The following is a 17960-nucleotide window of genomic DNA, read 5'->3' on the forward strand; positions in this document are numbered from 1 at the left end:
CCTCCAGAAAATTTTCTGCTGTCTGGGAACTTAATGACAAGTGCTGAAAATTTTCTGTGAAATAACTGAAATAGGCCTATGTATGCGCGAAGCGACATCACGAGCCCAAGCTTGAAATCCTAACGGCGGGGTCCAGGGCCCGCTTAAGGGCCCTGGAAGCTCTCAGGGTTTAGATGCTCTCTCGTGCAATCTGAGCCTTATTTTGGAACAGTTTTCTATAAAAATTTACATCCTTTTTCAAAAAAAAACACAACTTAAAATTTCAAAGTATTACTGTCAAAACTCAAAACAATTTTTTATTTATTTTTTAACATTTTTTAGAAGTATTTTGCAACTTTGAAGAACCACTGGACCTATTCTGAAGGGTTAGGATTATTCACAGATAATTTGAAAAAAAAATGGAAAAAAATGACGAAAAAATTACAGTTTGTTATCCTTAATATGCCTCTATAATATGTGATAGATGAAGAAATAAACATTAGTTAATGGTTTGCATATACAGGAAAACAAACTGTAATTTTTTCGTAATTTTTTCTTATTTTTTTTTTATTTTTTAAAAATTAACTGTGAATGATCCTGAAGTTTCATAATAGGTCCAGTGGTTCTCCAACGTCGCCGCAAACTTTGAAAAAAAAATTTAAAAAAAAAAAAAAAAAAAAAAAAAAATCTTTTTTTTTTCTTTTTTTTTTTTTGCAATTTTATTTTCTGTGACCTCTGTGACCTTTCTGGGAACGCCGTTCCCGCGTTCCCGCGGTTTTTGGAGGCCTGGACTGTGTATACGCCCGCAGAATTATGTTAGCACACACAATTTGAATCTGCCACTGAGAAATCCAACTTGGTGTTACTTCAACTTGAGACAAGACAGACTATAGCTATCTAACATCAAACTACTCCATTTGGGTTTTTTAGCTAGGACTCAATTTTAGTTTACTAATCCAAATATTCTATGTAGTGGGTCTTCCAAATTTGTCAAAATGCAAGCTTCAGAATTTGCAGGGTATATAGTTAAAATGGTGAGTCTGAGCCCTTATTAACAAAATTCAATACATTTTACCTTGTCAAATAAAGATGTTAACATTATTTCTTTGTCCCTTCTTGATTATTGCATTTATTTGACTGCTGTTTATATAGCTGTCTCTCAGAGAAGATATCTTACCCTTCCCAGAATCCTTTGCAACCTGATACATCACATCATTTCATCAAATGACACTCCCATTACTTTGCACATGTTCCCCCTGTTTTCATTTTGAGAATATACTGGCTAAACACAGGTCTATAGTCATGAAATAAACATATTATACAAGATCTGGATGTGCTTGGTTTTTTGAGATACATTTCATTACTATCGACTCATGTTGCACTAGACAGCAAATCAGTACAGAAAATTGAAGTGGAGAATTGCATTTTGGGAAGTGTAAGATATTTTCTCTGGCCACCTCTGTGCATGATGAGAAAAGTTTCCGAATGTTGAGTGATTACCAAGAATCACTAGAAGGAGTGAACAAAACATTTAGGGACAACTTTAAGATGTATTTCCCTGCCCTACGTCTGTTGAAATGTATCATGTCTTAACCAAAACTTCATCAATTTTGTTTTTATCCAACAGGATGTGGTTAACTTGCTGCTGCTCATATTCTTTGATGAGGAACCAGTAAGTATTTTTTGTTTAAACATATTCTAAATTCCAGGTATCAGAAAAAAAATCAATGATATCCGGTATGAGCTATGATGGGAAATGATCTTACGTTTCTAACCTGTGTCACCAAATTGGCCCCTAATTTTTAAGTTCACATACTATATAGACCTTTTAAGGAAGATTTTTTATGGAAGAAACTAGTCGTGCACAACTACGGTAAACAAAGTCACCACAAGCAATCACACTAGCAACAGTGCGTTCTACAAGTGTGTAGCATGGTATGATTGTTCACATCAAACATGTATACAGGCATGAGAATTTTCCTGCTTTTGCATGATTTCCTGCTCTTTGTGGTCCAAATTTCCGCACTTTCTTTTAATTTCAGACCGTTTTTGGCCTTTAAAGCCTCATTTCACACGCTTTTTCAGGTGTTTTGAAACTTTTCAGGTTCTTTCATGGATGATCATTCTCATGCCTGCATATAGCACTGCTTTTATTTGATGCAGGGTATTGAATGTGATGTCAATTGAATGGTCAAATACATGTTCAAATCGCCAGATATTGTTTGGTTGAGTATATTTTGGCACACAACATGTCTGAAGATTTCCGATTAGCTGCTGAAATGGTCTATTTTGTTTGAAAATGGCAGTATGATGTGGATTAGAATGTTTATTGGTTAAATTGTGTTACCACAAATTTGCAACCTACTTCTAATGTTGCTTGTATCGCAACAGGCAAATTTCGGGAGTGCAAATTGCGATACACAAACTTTTGTAACACTCATGACAGCAATTATCACTCATTTCGGCCTTCACCAAAAACAACTTGGAAGTACACTATTTATTGTCATTAATGATTAATTAATGTGCTTGTATTGTCTCGTATAGATGGTGTCATCCACAGCGCCCCCTACACCTCTTGTTAACATCCTGGAAGAATTTGACATGAAACACCCAGTCAAAGAAGCAACATCAGTAAGTGCTTATTATAATTTTCAAATTAGACTTAACATTTTGTTATTATAAACCGCCCTGGCTTTATGGAACCATGAGGGTGATGTTAAGTATATAATCTGATGCTGAGGATTCAACAACTACTAAGTTTTAGCCTGAGTAACAGGACTTGATGATTATATTGTTTTACAGGTATTGCATATGGAGATGTCCAATTTGATAGAGAACTCATCATTACTCTACAACTTTCAGAAATTTATGAAACGTGAAGGAGCTCTGAATATACTGCAGTTCTGTCTCACTGTAGGTAAGTCAGTTGTAATAGACATGTAGCAACTTTTTTGATAGTCATGAAGTGATAATATGATAATAATACTATTTCGCAATGTGCGGAAATCCACCTGTGGGCACAGAAAACAAAAACAGCAAACTTACATTACAACAAAATTGTTAACTTAAAAATTACACTAAGTACATAGTAAGTACGATATGCCGCCAGCGGCTGCTCTTGGCAGTCAAATTTTTGACTCCAGAATTGACATCGTAGATCTAGCTGCTATTGAATTTTGATGCGAGTGTGATAATAAATATGTTGAAAACAGCTCCACGAAGGATTCCCTGTGATCAATAGATTGAAAATGGATCTACTATAATTGTAAATTGTTGTTTTAGTGTGCATTCGCATGTAACATCATTATAATGACATTTAAACCCACAATGATGTATGTTCCTGTATTGTATTCGTATTATGCAGGCTTTGGATGTCGACATTTTCCCATGATGCACTGCGTGAAATGCGAGAATTGGGCACAGTAAATAAACATAAATGAAAGTCCAAGTCAAGTTTTCATTTTGTGAGTTTTTATGCTGCACCTAAATGAAAACATTTAGCTCTATTATACTGGGTGAGCTGCTATTTTTTACCCCATTGGAATATACTGTCTCAAAATAGAACATTTTTATTAATCATTTATTTTTTATTTCTGGTTTCAGAGGATTTTAATAGACGTAGCCTGGACCCAGATATGACAGAAGCCCAAAAGAAGTCCCTTCATAAAGAAGCTCAGAGTCTGTATAAGAGCTACTTTTCTCCAGGTGCTGTGGATAGGATTGAGTTTGAACATGACATTGAAGAAGAAGTCAGGGACAGTAAGTCACTTTCGCCAAAACTATGAAGTTTGAAGAGTTTATTAGGTTGTTTTTGCCAAATTAGCAATTGACATTCCTTAGTAAACCTGGTGTATATCCTAATTATAAGTGTGCTCAGATGAGGAAAATCATTCCAGATGAGGATGTTAACTGGCATAAGCAATCTCTCATGACTGGTGAAGTGTAATATTGGAGCCTCAACTGTGAGTGTGAGATCACAAGATCAGTTAAAGTCACATTATTATATCTGCTTGTTAATCTCTAAAGTCTGGAAAGTCTCTAATTTGCAATAATGAACATTGCAAATTTGGAGCAAAAGTACTAGAAGTAAAACTAAAGAACTATGCTATTTTTCTTGGCGAGGCAGTGGCATCAACGTGCTGAGGTAGGTATTTTGCGCACGCATCTGCAGCATCCTTAAACGTGTGCAATGTGTACGTCATTGCTTTGAGCGAATGCATGTGATTTCAAGTTACGCTCAATGATATGCACACTGACATTACTGCCTCATTGTCATAATACTTATGGGTATACTTAAGGTTGCTCATTGTGATAAATATATGGCTTAACTAGAAGGTTAAAGATTTAGGGTATCATATTCAAATACCTTGGGGGAAAAAGTTTTTCCACTAACTAGTCTTGTTGTATTGATACTTCCAGTTGCTAATGGACCGTACCAAGAGGTTATTAGGCTACGAACATCATCTGCTTTATTTAGGTAAGTACAGTCAAACTTAATATTATAAATAATCCATGTTTAATAAGGATATATGCAAAATAAGATGGCCTCCATGTTTGTGTATATCAAAGAAACTTAGATCAGCAAGTAAACAGCAAACTTAGATCAGCAAGAAGACATTTTAAGGAGCACTTGTATGTATGGTACGCCACTCCTGTCAGACACCATATGACTATTTTGAGAATGGTGTACATGCAAAAATAAGGTGCAGCTTGTGGATGGCATGCCTTGTTGTATAACATAGCCCATTTTAATGATATCAAAATGGTGTTTCAATTTTGATTTGCAGAGCTTATGAGAATGCATACAAGCTTCTTGAGAATGTGTTTTGTCCACTGTTTCATCAAAGTGATGAGGTAAGTCTGCAAAAAAAAGAGTTAAATTTGACATTTCTGCTGCCTAGAATTCCACACCTAAGATGGCTAGGTCTTGTCTATAGACCCTATCGAATACTACGTCACTCGTCATCATTTAAATAAAATTCACCATAAGGTACCACAGGGCAATTCGCACGTTAATACAATAAAACATGTGATAGGTATGAATGGTTTTGGAATCGAACTAGACACCTGTCCCTCTGTCACTTAAAACTTAGACCCAACGTGGCTGCCATTTCAATTGTTATACCGTTCCGCATGAGTTTATTCGATACGGTCTATTAAAGCTGGGTGATCAGATTATTTCATATTCTGTTTTCTTTCTTACATTGAGTCTACCATTGAAACAATATTTCCAAATTTTGAGTTGCATTGCTTTAGCAGTTTTGATTTGAGAAGCAAAAATGTGTATAACCACTGATCCATTACCTAGGATAGTGCATTCTGCTGGTGATTTCCACTTTTTACCATATCTTTGCTCACGCCATCTAACAAAACATATATTGGGCAAACAACATTTCTGGGGTAATGAGAAAATTTGAGCTTTCTCATGATACCAAAATCTCATGGGAGTATGACGCTGTCAATCTGGTCACAGACCTTTAAAAGAAGATTCCAACGCCAAATTATGGTTGCCAGTTCAATCAGGGTTATCATAAATTCAGCTGAAATCACCAAAACATCTCTTCTTAAACATTGGTTTGTATAGGACAGGAAGATTCCAAATATCGCTGTGTCTAAAATGTGCTCAATAATTCTCTTAAAGGCCCATTTAGTTATTTGCTCATCCGGACGATCCTAAAAATCATGAAAATTCAGATTTTGGTACCTTTGCCATTGTCATAGATGTGCTAACATAACCTGCTATAAAGCTGTGTACGAGTCAGAGAGACAAAATAAGACATTTTACATGAATCTGTAATTTATATACTGACAGTATATAAATTAGCTACAGGTATTTCAATGGGGCTTCAACTTTGTCAATAATGCTGTTTCCTTTTTTTTTTGCCCAAATGTTTCATTTCAGAAATACCTAATAACAATTTCAACGACTTATCCTTCACTCTTAAGGAATTTATACACAATTTATTTTTTTTTATACTTTCGCTGGGATCACTGAATGGGACTTTAATTATTGGTTTCTTTGGAACAGGGAATTACGAACAAAATACTTGAAAATCTGAATGTGTATTATGTTCACATAATTATATCCAGACATCAAAATAAGTCAATAATTATTTTGTGTTTTCTTTGTCTCCTTACAGTACTATACCATGTTGTGTGGTCCCAGGCAGCAAATATTCATGAGGGCTGGTAAGAGGTAAGTCCCATAGCATGCTACACTGCATTGGGTATATGTGCATGGCTTATAAGCTAACATTGGAATATGAATCATGTACTGGGGCTGTATACTAATCTGTGGGGACGAATTTGAGTTGATTTGATGTATTAAACAACTTAAATTGTCCTAACATTAATGCAAGTTTTTTATGCTATAATGGTCTCAAGCTATTTTACTTACACTATAGTATTGACCAGGGGTCTGAGATGTTTGGGTTTGTGTTGCATTTTTTGTGATATTTTCTCCTTGTTAATAAAATGTCGGTTAGTCCAATGGGCTATTTCAGATGAAATCCGAAAGACATGGCCTTAATCTTCTACACAGAGAGTGTGAATTTCAAATGAAGTCGCTCATTCAGGTAACCCCATTTGATATTCACACTCCCTGTGTGGAAGATTATAGATCCATAGAGCGTGTGGATTTCAATTAGAATACCGTAAAAACTCGATAGGTAGCATATGTGCTTATTATCAAGCACTTTTAAAACATGCAAACATGAAGTGCCCCATCCACAAAAGTGTAAAGGGTTTTGAGCAAATCATTGATACAATTACACATAGTTATATACGAACAAGAAAACCTGCAAATTTGTGTCTCAACCCTGTTAGCTCAGTTGGTAAAGTGCCGGACTTTGGTACAATTTCATGTTTTCAAAAGCGCTCGATAGTAAGCACATATGCTATCAAGTTTTTACGGTAGCCCATTTGCCTTATTCAAAATTTATTTTTGAGGTACATTTAACTTTTTATCCTTGCATATATTATTTGTGTATTTTGTCTTCTTTAATTTATATTCAAGATCTAATAATATCAACAATGCAATGTGTTTGTCGTTTTGTCAGAGTTGGTGACAAATAAATTACAAGGTTTAAATATGCATTTAGTAAAAGATGCCTTCTGTGAATACACTGCCAGTGAGCGTCCTAATTACTCCTAATTATTATTGATTGTTTTTTTCCTTCAAAACATGTTATGTTGGTGGATAAGTTTCATTGTAAATAACGCTTTATATTATGTATTTAAACATTTTATCTTCTACCTGGTCATATTTTGTCCCTATTGCACAATGGTGAAGTCCCGAGTCAGAGCTAAGTCCCTCCGATATGGTAGCACCAGCATCTTCAGCACAGCGGTTAGTATTGTGTCAGTATAGTGTAACGGTGTCATGAGCAGGTGGCTTGCATGATTGGCAGATAATATATATCCAAAATAGTCCAACTTGATTAAAAATTGACCTTTGTGAGACTTTTGTTTCTCAAGATGAGTGTTACATGAATATAATTTGAAATTATCAGTTTTATCACACAACTTAAAATGATTATTTTTTTCTTTCACCATTTACACATATATGTGCATGACCTGCTACCACGAAAGCGGCGTAAAGTCGCAAGGTGTTAGTCACTCAAAACGCCCTGGCTACTGCGTTGGTGTTCACTTACCTGTTAAAGCCACTAAGTATGTCTGTATGTCCTTTGTGAATGGGGGCACAATGGGCCATTCACAAAGGATATTACTACTGGCTTGTACAGGTGGCGGCAAAGAAAGAACATCAAATAGTCAGACCAAATATCTCGAAACTACCAAGTACCAACTCAACAAAATGAGCATAAAGTCGGGCGACTTTACGCTGATTTCGTGGTAGCAGGTCACATATGTCATATTTGTGATTTGTGCTATTTGACCTTGTGACGTTCAATAATCAGTAGTGTATAACAGGTTATTACATATTGAAACCTTAAAATTAAAAAAATTTTGATGGGTTTTAAACTTGTGGTTGCCTGTTTTACCACAAAAAGTATGAACATTTCCTGTTATACAATGCTGACTGGTAAATGAAAGATGTAACAACTCGCTTGTTGATTTTGTCCCATCCAATCATTTGGGAAAATTTAAATTTATAGTTGACACAATGTACACTAGGAATGAACAAAATACATGTTGACCAATGAACAGAATCATACGTTGCTACAAAAGAAGTAACAAGCTGTCTGATTGGTCAGTATGAAATGGCTCATCCCTAGTGATTGGACAAAGAATTAAGCACATGAGGCCACCTGTTGAGTTATTTTGTCTCTTCTGGTGACAGTATTTCTAATGTCTATGATGGTAGTAAGATACTGGTATCCCTAATGCCTGGTAGATGTTAGCAATCAGCACTTTTGACTCTGTCCAGTCTGCACCGGCATCCCACCGATATCATTAGCACTCCTCCCAGTATATGTCTCATTGTATAGAATTGTTGTGACAATGTAAAAATATTATAAATGATTGCACAACATAGTGAAATATAAGACCTAATTGGTATTAAGATTCTACTTACAGATGTGTTTCAGCACATTTTGTTCACTTTATCCGTGTTTTTTAATCAATTTCTGCATCAAATTCACAGGAAAATGTGAAAATTTTATCTGTATAGTTTTTCAGTGTTGCATATGTGCCCATCCACCACAAACTGGTCGTAAAGTCGGCATTTTCCATTTTGAGATACAATCAAAAACAGTATATGGATTTCTATGTAAAGTATATTAGGAATTTGACCTTTGATAAACCATAACTTCACTTCCAGATGTCCGATGAAGCTGGTTGAGGTGTCATTTTGAAGCTGAAAGTGCATTCATTCAAAATCTGCAATAAACTGAAAATGATCCAGAGCCGACTTTACTACCACTTCGTGGTGGATGGTCACATATTGTAATCAGTTTTTCATGTCTACATAGGCTCATTTTTGTAGGGTCAGTTGCAGCTTCAGATAGGTAACAGTGGGTAACACTTTCCAAAAACATCTCCCAAAAATGATCAAGCTTGAAATATTAATCAATAAATCATGACATGAGATAGAGAGAAATGTAAAAGTTTGGTGAGGGAAAGGATCTGCATGTGATATTGTAACAAATAAGAATTTGAATGGTCATAAAGTTATTTGATTTGAGACATTTTCAAGGTGCAGTCAGAGAGTGAGCTGGATTGAATCAATCAGATTGGTGGCTAGATTTGGCTTGTGGGCTCTCTTTGGATTCTGCATCCTGGGGAACATAACAGAATTTCACACTAATAATTACATCATCTTCCTGTGCTCTCTGGCTGAGTGTAATAAAATTGGTTATGACCAGTTGAGTCAACATGATAACAATTGTGTTAATTGGGTGCTACTTACAGTCCAGACAAAATGTCTGTGGCATGTCTGGATGCGCTGGATGTATATCGCCTTTCCTCACCATTTCTTGCCTTTCCTCGCCAAATTTGCCCAGAATCTGAGCAAGACTTAATTTAGTTATCTCAACCTCGCCATTCCTTGCCTTTTTAATAGGCTACCTTACCTTTCCTCCCCTATAGCTAAAATAATAATTTCTCGATCATGAGAGTATGAATGTACCGCGTGCACTGCGTAATGTGGCAAGTTTAGTGGAATGACACGATAGCACGATCGATTGTGCACGCACAGGAAATGCAACGCTACCCAAAGCGTGTGTTGTACGCCGACGCAATTGTCATTGCGTTCCTATTGAGCTCTCATGATCGAGAAACTATTATTTTAGCTTATAGCCTTGCCATTTCTTGCCCAAAATGGGTACTTACTTGCCTTGGTGGGTTTCTATTGTGATGCCATGTGGTTTGTGGTCCATGAGAGTGCATGGTCCATGTGTTGATATCATCTGTGTATAGCTAGTCTGAGTGATGAGTCCAATCCTCTTCAATTCACATTCTTGGCACATGTTGTATAATAGTTGATTTATTAAAATGAAAAACAAATGGCTGTATATTGGTAATGCCAGATTAACCCGTCCTCTAAGTGTGATTTGCCCAGTAGCAAACTTGGCTTTGAACTGTAAAACATCACCCTCAACAGCCAGTATAATCCATGTCACAGTATGTAATTATCTGGGATTTGTCCGTATGGGAAAACTGCAACAATATTGTACAGCTAATATTCTCTATGTAGGTACTGTGATAACATGTTACTACACCTCATATATTATCATATTTTTACAGTATAATTAAGTAATCTCAACATCTCATTGGTCAATTGTGCCAACATCAGAGTACAGTATTTATACTACTACTCTGCGTGTGTTTTTATCCACCAGTGATTACAACAAGCTACCGAGGAGATGCTATTTTCTTTACAATAGCCGCATCCATAAAATCGTCAGTGTGTAGCAACCCTCTCTGGTCAAAAGAGCAGGGATGCGGCCGAGTCACGACACTGTAGTAGTAGGATGCAGTAGTTTTTGCTACTACCCCACGTCTGAGTGATTATGTACACCTACTTCTACTACCACTTCAAAAATACTACCTTCTCTACTACCACTTCAACTGCTAGTATATAGAGGTTATGCATGAAATTATTGATTGGCTTCAAACAAAGGATTTAAACCGGTGTCCTTCACCGTAATCATGGCGCAGTGCAGTGCATTCAATCAAACGTTGTCGTCAACCTATTTGATCGTAGGGCATTTGTTATGTGTGTGAGACAAACTGTCGCGGTAGATTACAATCATGCTTTTGTTGAATGCATTTGAGTACACCGCCATATTTACGGTATGATACATCATATGCACAAACCTCTATACTGCTACAGTATGATTTCATTTGAATAAACACAGCATTCAACACCTGATTGGCTGGTATTTGCGATCATTTCCTTGATTGGTTTGATCAGTATTTTTGCTCCACCCACATTTTGTCCTTTGAAATATATATGATTATTAATACTGTATTCATTCAAATGAAATTTTAGCATTGTATAATGAAAAACAGATAAAAAAAGAGACTAGTTCGCGTCTGGGCAAAGGCGTGCCATGATTGGTTGCCAACCTGGGCAGTATGGTATTTTCTGTCTAGTTGTCAGAATTTCAGATGTGAACTAGTCTTTTATCTCTGTCTTCAGTTATAGCTGCTAGTGAGTGTTCCTAAAAGAAGCATCTGTTAATCAGTTACACAGCTAAAACATCACACAAAGTTGTTAATGTAGGCAACAAAATAATATAAATTTAGCAAGCGTGTGCGTAGAATTGATTTTGCAAGTATTTTTGCTAGTCTTCATTTACTTTTTATGTGTAGGTCTGCACATATTGGTCTGTTTTATGTTTGTATGTGCTTTGTAAACACCCTCAAGCAGGAGCATGTGACAAACTGTGTTGGTAAATTGTAAATAACATAATGTAGCATAACAAATGCATTCTAATCAATATCTACAGTTGATGTATGGTTAGTCCATGCTACAGGGGCGTATAAACCTCTATAAGAGTCTGTGGTAAGACCGGTAGAACTCAATGTGCATGTCCGCAGATAATCAAAATAAAACTTGGTGTGTGTCACTCAACATGTGTGCTGGTGGTAACACGTGTGTTGCAAGGCATACTATTATGAATACTCCTGCTGCTTGTGAATGTTGCGAATGTTTCTTATGTACATGTATGTGCATGCCATGCATGCATGCATTACTGCATGTGCATCCAACTGTGAGTGTATCCAACTGTGAGTGTATCCATGTACATGTGTGCTACTGTAATTAACACTTGTTGCGTTTGTAAATGCCTCCAACTGTGGAGGTGTGTGTGTTTTGTCACATTCACACTGCGGAGTCTGCTAACAACCGTGGAGCTCCACAGTTGAAGATAAGCTCAAAAATGGGGTTTTTGAGCCATAGAGGGGGGTATACCACCTGTCATTTTCTGATTAGAGCAACCTCCACAGTATGGCGGTTGCTGTGAGATTTGTGTAAAAAAATCTCCCCAGTTTGAATGTGGGTGTGTGAATCTCCCCAGTTGGAATATACACACACCTCCACACTTGGCGGCATTTACAAGAGGGGGTGTTTGATGAAGTCTGAATATAGTATAAATGATGTAAAAAAAGTAGTAGTATCTAAAGGGTACCTGAAAGTTACTCTAATATCCTTGGATTTATGGATATCACTTTTAAAAGAAATCTTTGTTTTGTGCTCACCAGGTTATTTTCCTGAAGAACAAAACCTACACTTCTGTTCCTTTTTTACTTGCACCTTTACTTATGCCTTTAACTATAAGACATTTGGGAAATTCTGTTTAGGTTTTTGTTATTTTTCTGATATGTGGTATATTTGTCAAAAGTCAGAGTTGGGTGGTCCCATACTGTTCATGGAATATTCAAATAAGCTTCTTGATTTTATTTTTAACACATTTATATTCTAGCTTTATTTTTATTTTTTAATATGCATAAAAGTCCTTGTATTTATTTCATAATTGTTGATATATTTTATGTCATTGAGGAGGATTAATAATAATAAAAAATCCATATGACCCTTTGCACCTTACTCTCACCCTACATGTAACCCACCTCTAACTGTAATAGTAATAAACTAATCACACTCCCTAGTCTGAACCCTTATACTCGGGCGTTAATAAAAAAAAACTGCTTTTGCTTAATTGGGATTCTTTCTTCTCTTTTTACTTTTGTATGCATGTAAAATCAGCAGTTTTGGGGCAGAATAGGATTGGTTTTGACTGAAAAAACATGATTAGCTGCACTATGTGAGGTATGTCATCTAGTTATTGCCACGCAGCATGGTTGTAGGCCTAAATCTTAATGTGCATAAGTTATGTAGATGTTATAATGTTTATCCTTTCAGAGTGGTCCAGAAGCGTGCAACGGAACCCTTGGCAGCAATGAAAAACCTTGGCAGCAAAATAAAAGGAGTGTTCAAAGGCAATGCAGGTAAGAATATTATTACATATACACAAACATACACATACACATACACACACCCCCGCATTGGTATTACCATGAAAGAAACATGGGCGTATGATGTTGTTATTTCCCATGATTCCTTCTGTCATACACAAACTCTCTTGGCGGTTGACATCTTGGTGAATACTGGTGGACATGGGTGGTTGCAACTTTGGCACTCATGTAAAAAATCACCTCAGTGACTACCAATGGCTGGGAAAGCATCCACGCATTCCTGTTAACTATCCAATGACATATTAAGTTGACTTTCCTGTTTGTATCACCTGGTTTCTGACTTGGATTTTGTATGGGTGTTACTTTAAGTCAAGTCTGTTGGGTCAAATAAAGGATTGTGCCTTGAAATGATATAAGGATCTTGTTGAATAGCTTATTCGACACTGTTGATGTTTGCATCTGGACATGCTGTGTTCTTTGCCTTCCAGAAGCACAAGCCTAATAGCATCTTTGACACCATACTTACTACCTACCACTGCCTACACCACTAAATCCATGCATAACCTCCATATACCACTACCAACCTGTCCTCTGACATCCTGCCTGCTCATTCCATTATTCCTTCTAGCTTTCTACATCTTCCAGCTATTTCTTCCCAACCTAAACTTGTGTATAAAGTATTATACTAATCATAGAATCCTGATCCCCTTATGCAATAAAAATCAACATCTGCATGTGCTGGGTTGAAACAGTCAGGGGAAAACCACACACCTTGGCTGCATCCTAAAATGTGCTACCTGATGAGCACAATCCATATGCGAATGAGCCTTAATTGGCTTCAATAGGAAAATCTCACTAGTTAGAGGAAACCACAATAATGTAATGAAAAATCAAACATATATCATCATAAATTTCAAACCATTTTACCTCAGAATTATACCGGTCTTATAATTTTCTCATGTACTATTTTTCAGGTGAAGGAGGTGATCCTTCATTCCTGAGTCTTGACTTGTTTGATTCAGATGCCAACCAACACACAGTAAGTGAAACTATAACACATTAATCTTTATTTGGGACATTAAATCTAATACTGGAACTAAAGTTTGCAACTCACTTGGCTATGTTGCGTCCAAAAAGATTGGACTTGCTATAGAAGATACAGCACTCAGAGATTTGATATCAGTGTTTTAATTTTATAGAACCTGTGTTACCTGTCCAAGTAGTATTACATACCCAAATGACTTCCCCACACACAGTGACATCGCCCCGATATCTTCATAGTAGAAATCGCCATGGTAGGTTGAATCCACAGCCACCCATGACCATTTTATTCGGACCTTATGAGATGCATATTATTTGTAAGTGACCTGACTAAGGCTACTGACATAGACGGGTAATTGATTTCTCGCTCTGTGAGCAAGCTTGTATACGACATTGCGGTCAATGGTTATACTCTCTCCACTTGAGTGAGTGCCGCTATAGCCTGCTGCGCGCTGTAGTCCATACAAGACCAACGCAATATAAAATTGAGAGTCTTGGTCAAATTTTGAGTTCAAAGCGCACGGCCAATTTTCAAAGCGCACGCTAACGACTATAATATCTGTTCAACACGTATTTTCAAGTGTATGAGACCACATCTGGTTTCTTGAGAAAAATTCATTTACGGAGATATTCATCATTTTCTAACTCAGTATCCGAAGATTTTCGTCTGATATCAAAATCGTGCATAGCAATTCACGTGTATCGATCCCGTGTATTCATTTTAATGTCACTGCTGCACCAAATAATTATTAGCCAGGCGATGTCGGTGTGCCACACTACATTTAATTTAAATTAGACATAATCCTTTGCAAAATCTTTAATGTGGACCTTCCAATGTAATCGGACACCTGATGAAGTCTGGCGGGGTAATATGTGTAACTGGGCTATTCCAGTTGAAATCCACACACCTCTAGACATGACCTTGATGTTCCACACTGGGATTGACCTTTTCGGTAAATCTCATAAGCCTTTGCGAGTACACCTGAGAACACGTCATTTTACGTCACGCCGACTTGCAATGCGCAGTAACGATGTTCGAAAACGATCGGCGCAGATTGGCGTGACGTCAAATGACGAAGTTCTCACGTATACTCGCAAAGACTTATGGGATTTACCGAAAAGGTCAATTGTGAATTTGAAATGGGTGACTCCATTTGAAATCCACACTCCTTAACCCCTTGTATGTTTACAGCAACTCGAGATGTGAGTAAAAATTATGTCAAACAACTTGACCTGAATATTTGGTGACTTGTTACAACCCTGAGCAGAGATAGTTTGACATAATATTTGCACAAGTTATGATATTAAAATGGATTCACAAGCATATCTGATCTATTTTTCACAGGCCAATGCAGAATTTGACTCCACTGAGGACTACCAAAGAGAGCTTGCATCTCCGATACATGACTTGGGTCCCTGGCGTGTTAGTATTCCTAGGGTGGAAAAGAGATTGGAGGACAGGAAAGAGATATTTGTTTACATCATTGAAGTACAGAGGGTAGATGTAGAGTTGGGAGGTAATACAGGAGAGAAAGCATCATGGACGGTTGCACGGTCAGTGGCATCTTCTTTTTTTTACAGAATTGTATTACCGTACTGACACAAGTATAGTCCCACCTTCGAGTATAGTCCCACCCCCAATTTTGAAAAATGTTCACCCAAAAACGGGGTGGGACTATATTCGCGTCAGTACGGTAATTTAAACATGTATCATATGAGGTTGAGTTTATATTTTCAGCTGTAAGATTACAGTCGTTGTTGACCTTGATCAAATTTTTCCTGTACCAAAGAATATGTTATTGTTAGGCCAACAAAAAGGTTTGTCTCAAAGCGCACAAGTGGTTTGAAAACAAATGTGAAATGCAATATTTTTTAAAAAATTATTATTCCCAATTTGGTATTTTTATGGTATTGTGAGGAAAAAATCTGATTTTCGCCGAATTTTTTTTTCAAATCGTGCGATTTTACAAATGCGCGCAAGCTTTGAGACAAACTTTTTTTGCCTTATTTCCATTATAATAGAATACATACACATTGTCAATGTGAAATGGAAACCATGTGACAAGTCATTGCATGTGCACTGCACATTGTGCAGTGTGCCTTTCCTGATAAAAAATATTCATGACAAAAGTAGATAACATGGAAATCAGTACTAAATGAAAATACTGTATATTCATATTAAAGATGATGATATTCTACTGCAGGAAAGAGAAGCTTTAATTTTCATAGCTTTTGATGCAACTGTTGTGTATAAACCTACCAATGTGTGATACACTCTGTTACTCAATGTAATTAGATTCCTGTACACGATATACATTTTGAAACATTTTGCTAGCTTGTTTATTCACCATATTGTACTTGCTGTTCCTTGTTACAGGCGCTACACAGAATTTTATGTGTTAGAAAACAAACTGAAAGAATTCCATGGTAAGTATCACTGATGTCCATATCATTGATGCATTATATCTTTGTGTAGATTATTCATCCAGCAGTTCAAAGCAGAGTCCACTTCTTTTTTTTAATGGCGGGCTCCTCCACTCCCTCCCAAATTGATTCTCTGACTCTTTTTTCGAACCACCTCTCCCCTCTATCTCCCCTCTATATGAGTGCTTCTTCAGGATTAAAGAAGATTCTTATTGCAGTGGTTGCATACAGCGGAGTTCTGAGCTTCGTTGGAACTTGGGTGTCTGTGTTGGTTTAGTTACACACGCTCGTAGGGATTGTTTAGTTTCACCTAGTTTTAGTTTCACCTAGTTTTCGTTTTGACTCCTATGTAGGTGGAACTAAACAATCCCTACCTGCTGTTAAATAATTATATCATTAAATCTGTAGAATCTTGTAACATTTTTTTCCAGTTATTGTCATGGTCCACAATGTTATGTTTCTTTCAAAAAAAATTTCTTCTTTAAAACATTTTTTTCTTCTTTGTCTTCTTATTAATTTGTGCAGGTGGATTTGAAGATGCAACCTTGCCACAGAAAAGACCATTCAGTACTAGATCATTTGAATTCTATGAAAGAAAAAGATTAGCACTAGAAAAGTACATTCAGGTAAGGATCTTGTGATCATCATTGTCATTATTGTTAATATCATCAGTTTAACTTGCTGTAATCTTTTGCCAGCGATGTAATTTGGTTTGATTATAGCATACTGTCAAACCCTGTTCAAAAATAATTAGAGTATATTTTATACAAAGAAACATATATTATTGTCATTGTTTCCTAATTTCATACCTTGGGCTTGTAAAAGTATGATTAGCTCATCAACCGCCATGTGATGCCTCAGCCTCAGGAATTTGAGCTGACATGCTCTAACTATATAGGATAACAAAGCTCCAAAAAATAATATTATTTTTTTATTAAAAACTGTGTATTATTGTTATGTTTGCATATTTTGTGATTGTAAAGTTTATAATTAGCTTCTCAAGTGCCAGGTGATGTACATGCCTCTTTCTCATCTTCTCTGGTCTCAGGAATTTGAGCTTGAAACCTGAAAAGTGTGTAGATAAATGTAGCGTGAAACTTACCATGTTTTAAAAGAGAGTGTACTCCAATATTTTACCTAAGTAATGTTTTTTGTTTTTATTTCAATTACCATGCTACTTTTCAGACCCTACTAACCAAACCAATCCTAAGAAGTAGCCAGCTGCTATACAGCTTTCTCAACTATTCTTCAACATCTGATGAATTTTCTAACAAATTTCTTGAAGATGTTAATCTTAGTAAGTCAATTGTCATAATCAAACTGTAACATTATATATACCGTATTTCGTCAAATAGTCGCCCCCTCAAATAAACGCCCCCACCACTTTTTTCAACCAAGATGTTTCAAAAATGCAGATATTTCCATGCTATCTTGTGTAGTAAGCTTACCAAGTTGCGCACATGGTCGATAATAGCGTCAATAATTGGCGAAAATCTGGATCAGAAACCCGGAAGTGAGCCTGAAGTCAGTGTTTCTAGTTCATAGTTCGTCATTTTAGCGTGTGTTTTTAGTTTACCTAATGATTTTAACAGGAATTATCGTTCTAAAATTGACCTTGAATAAACGCCCCCCTTGGG

The 17960-nt window shown here is 36.5% G+C and overlaps 1 protein-coding gene across 2 annotated transcripts in view; it reads left to right on the forward strand.

Annotated features, from left to right (window-relative positions):
* LOC140151225 (sorting nexin-14-like) overlaps nucleotides 1-17960 on the forward strand; it is a 40703-nt gene that overhangs the window by 11373 nt on the left and 11370 nt on the right. The window contains exons 9-22 of one of the 2 annotated variants that reach the window (XM_072173490.1): nucleotides 1607-1651; nucleotides 2524-2610; nucleotides 2782-2896; nucleotides 3583-3738; nucleotides 4399-4456; nucleotides 4767-4833; nucleotides 6120-6175; nucleotides 7271-7327; nucleotides 12806-12891; nucleotides 13833-13897; nucleotides 15245-15453; nucleotides 16277-16326; nucleotides 16849-16949; nucleotides 17509-17620. In XM_072173490.1, coding sequence (XP_072029591.1) covers nucleotides 1607-1651; nucleotides 2524-2610; nucleotides 2782-2896; nucleotides 3583-3738; nucleotides 4399-4456; nucleotides 4767-4833; nucleotides 6120-6175; nucleotides 7271-7327; nucleotides 12806-12891; nucleotides 13833-13897; nucleotides 15245-15453; nucleotides 16277-16326; nucleotides 16849-16949; nucleotides 17509-17620 — 1264 coding nt within the window. The remainder of the gene's footprint in view (nucleotides 1-1606; nucleotides 1652-2523; nucleotides 2611-2781; nucleotides 2897-3582; nucleotides 3739-4398; nucleotides 4457-4766; nucleotides 4834-6119; nucleotides 6176-7270; nucleotides 7328-12805; nucleotides 12892-13832; nucleotides 13898-15244; nucleotides 15454-16276; nucleotides 16327-16848; nucleotides 16950-17508; nucleotides 17621-17960) is intronic. The other variant, XM_072173491.1, reaches the window with a different exon arrangement.

Source organism: Amphiura filiformis, chromosome 4, assembly GCF_039555335.1.
Source record: "Amphiura filiformis chromosome 4, Afil_fr2py, whole genome shotgun sequence".
Taxonomy (NCBI): Eukaryota; Metazoa; Echinodermata; class Ophiuroidea; order Amphilepidida; family Amphiuridae; genus Amphiura; species Amphiura filiformis.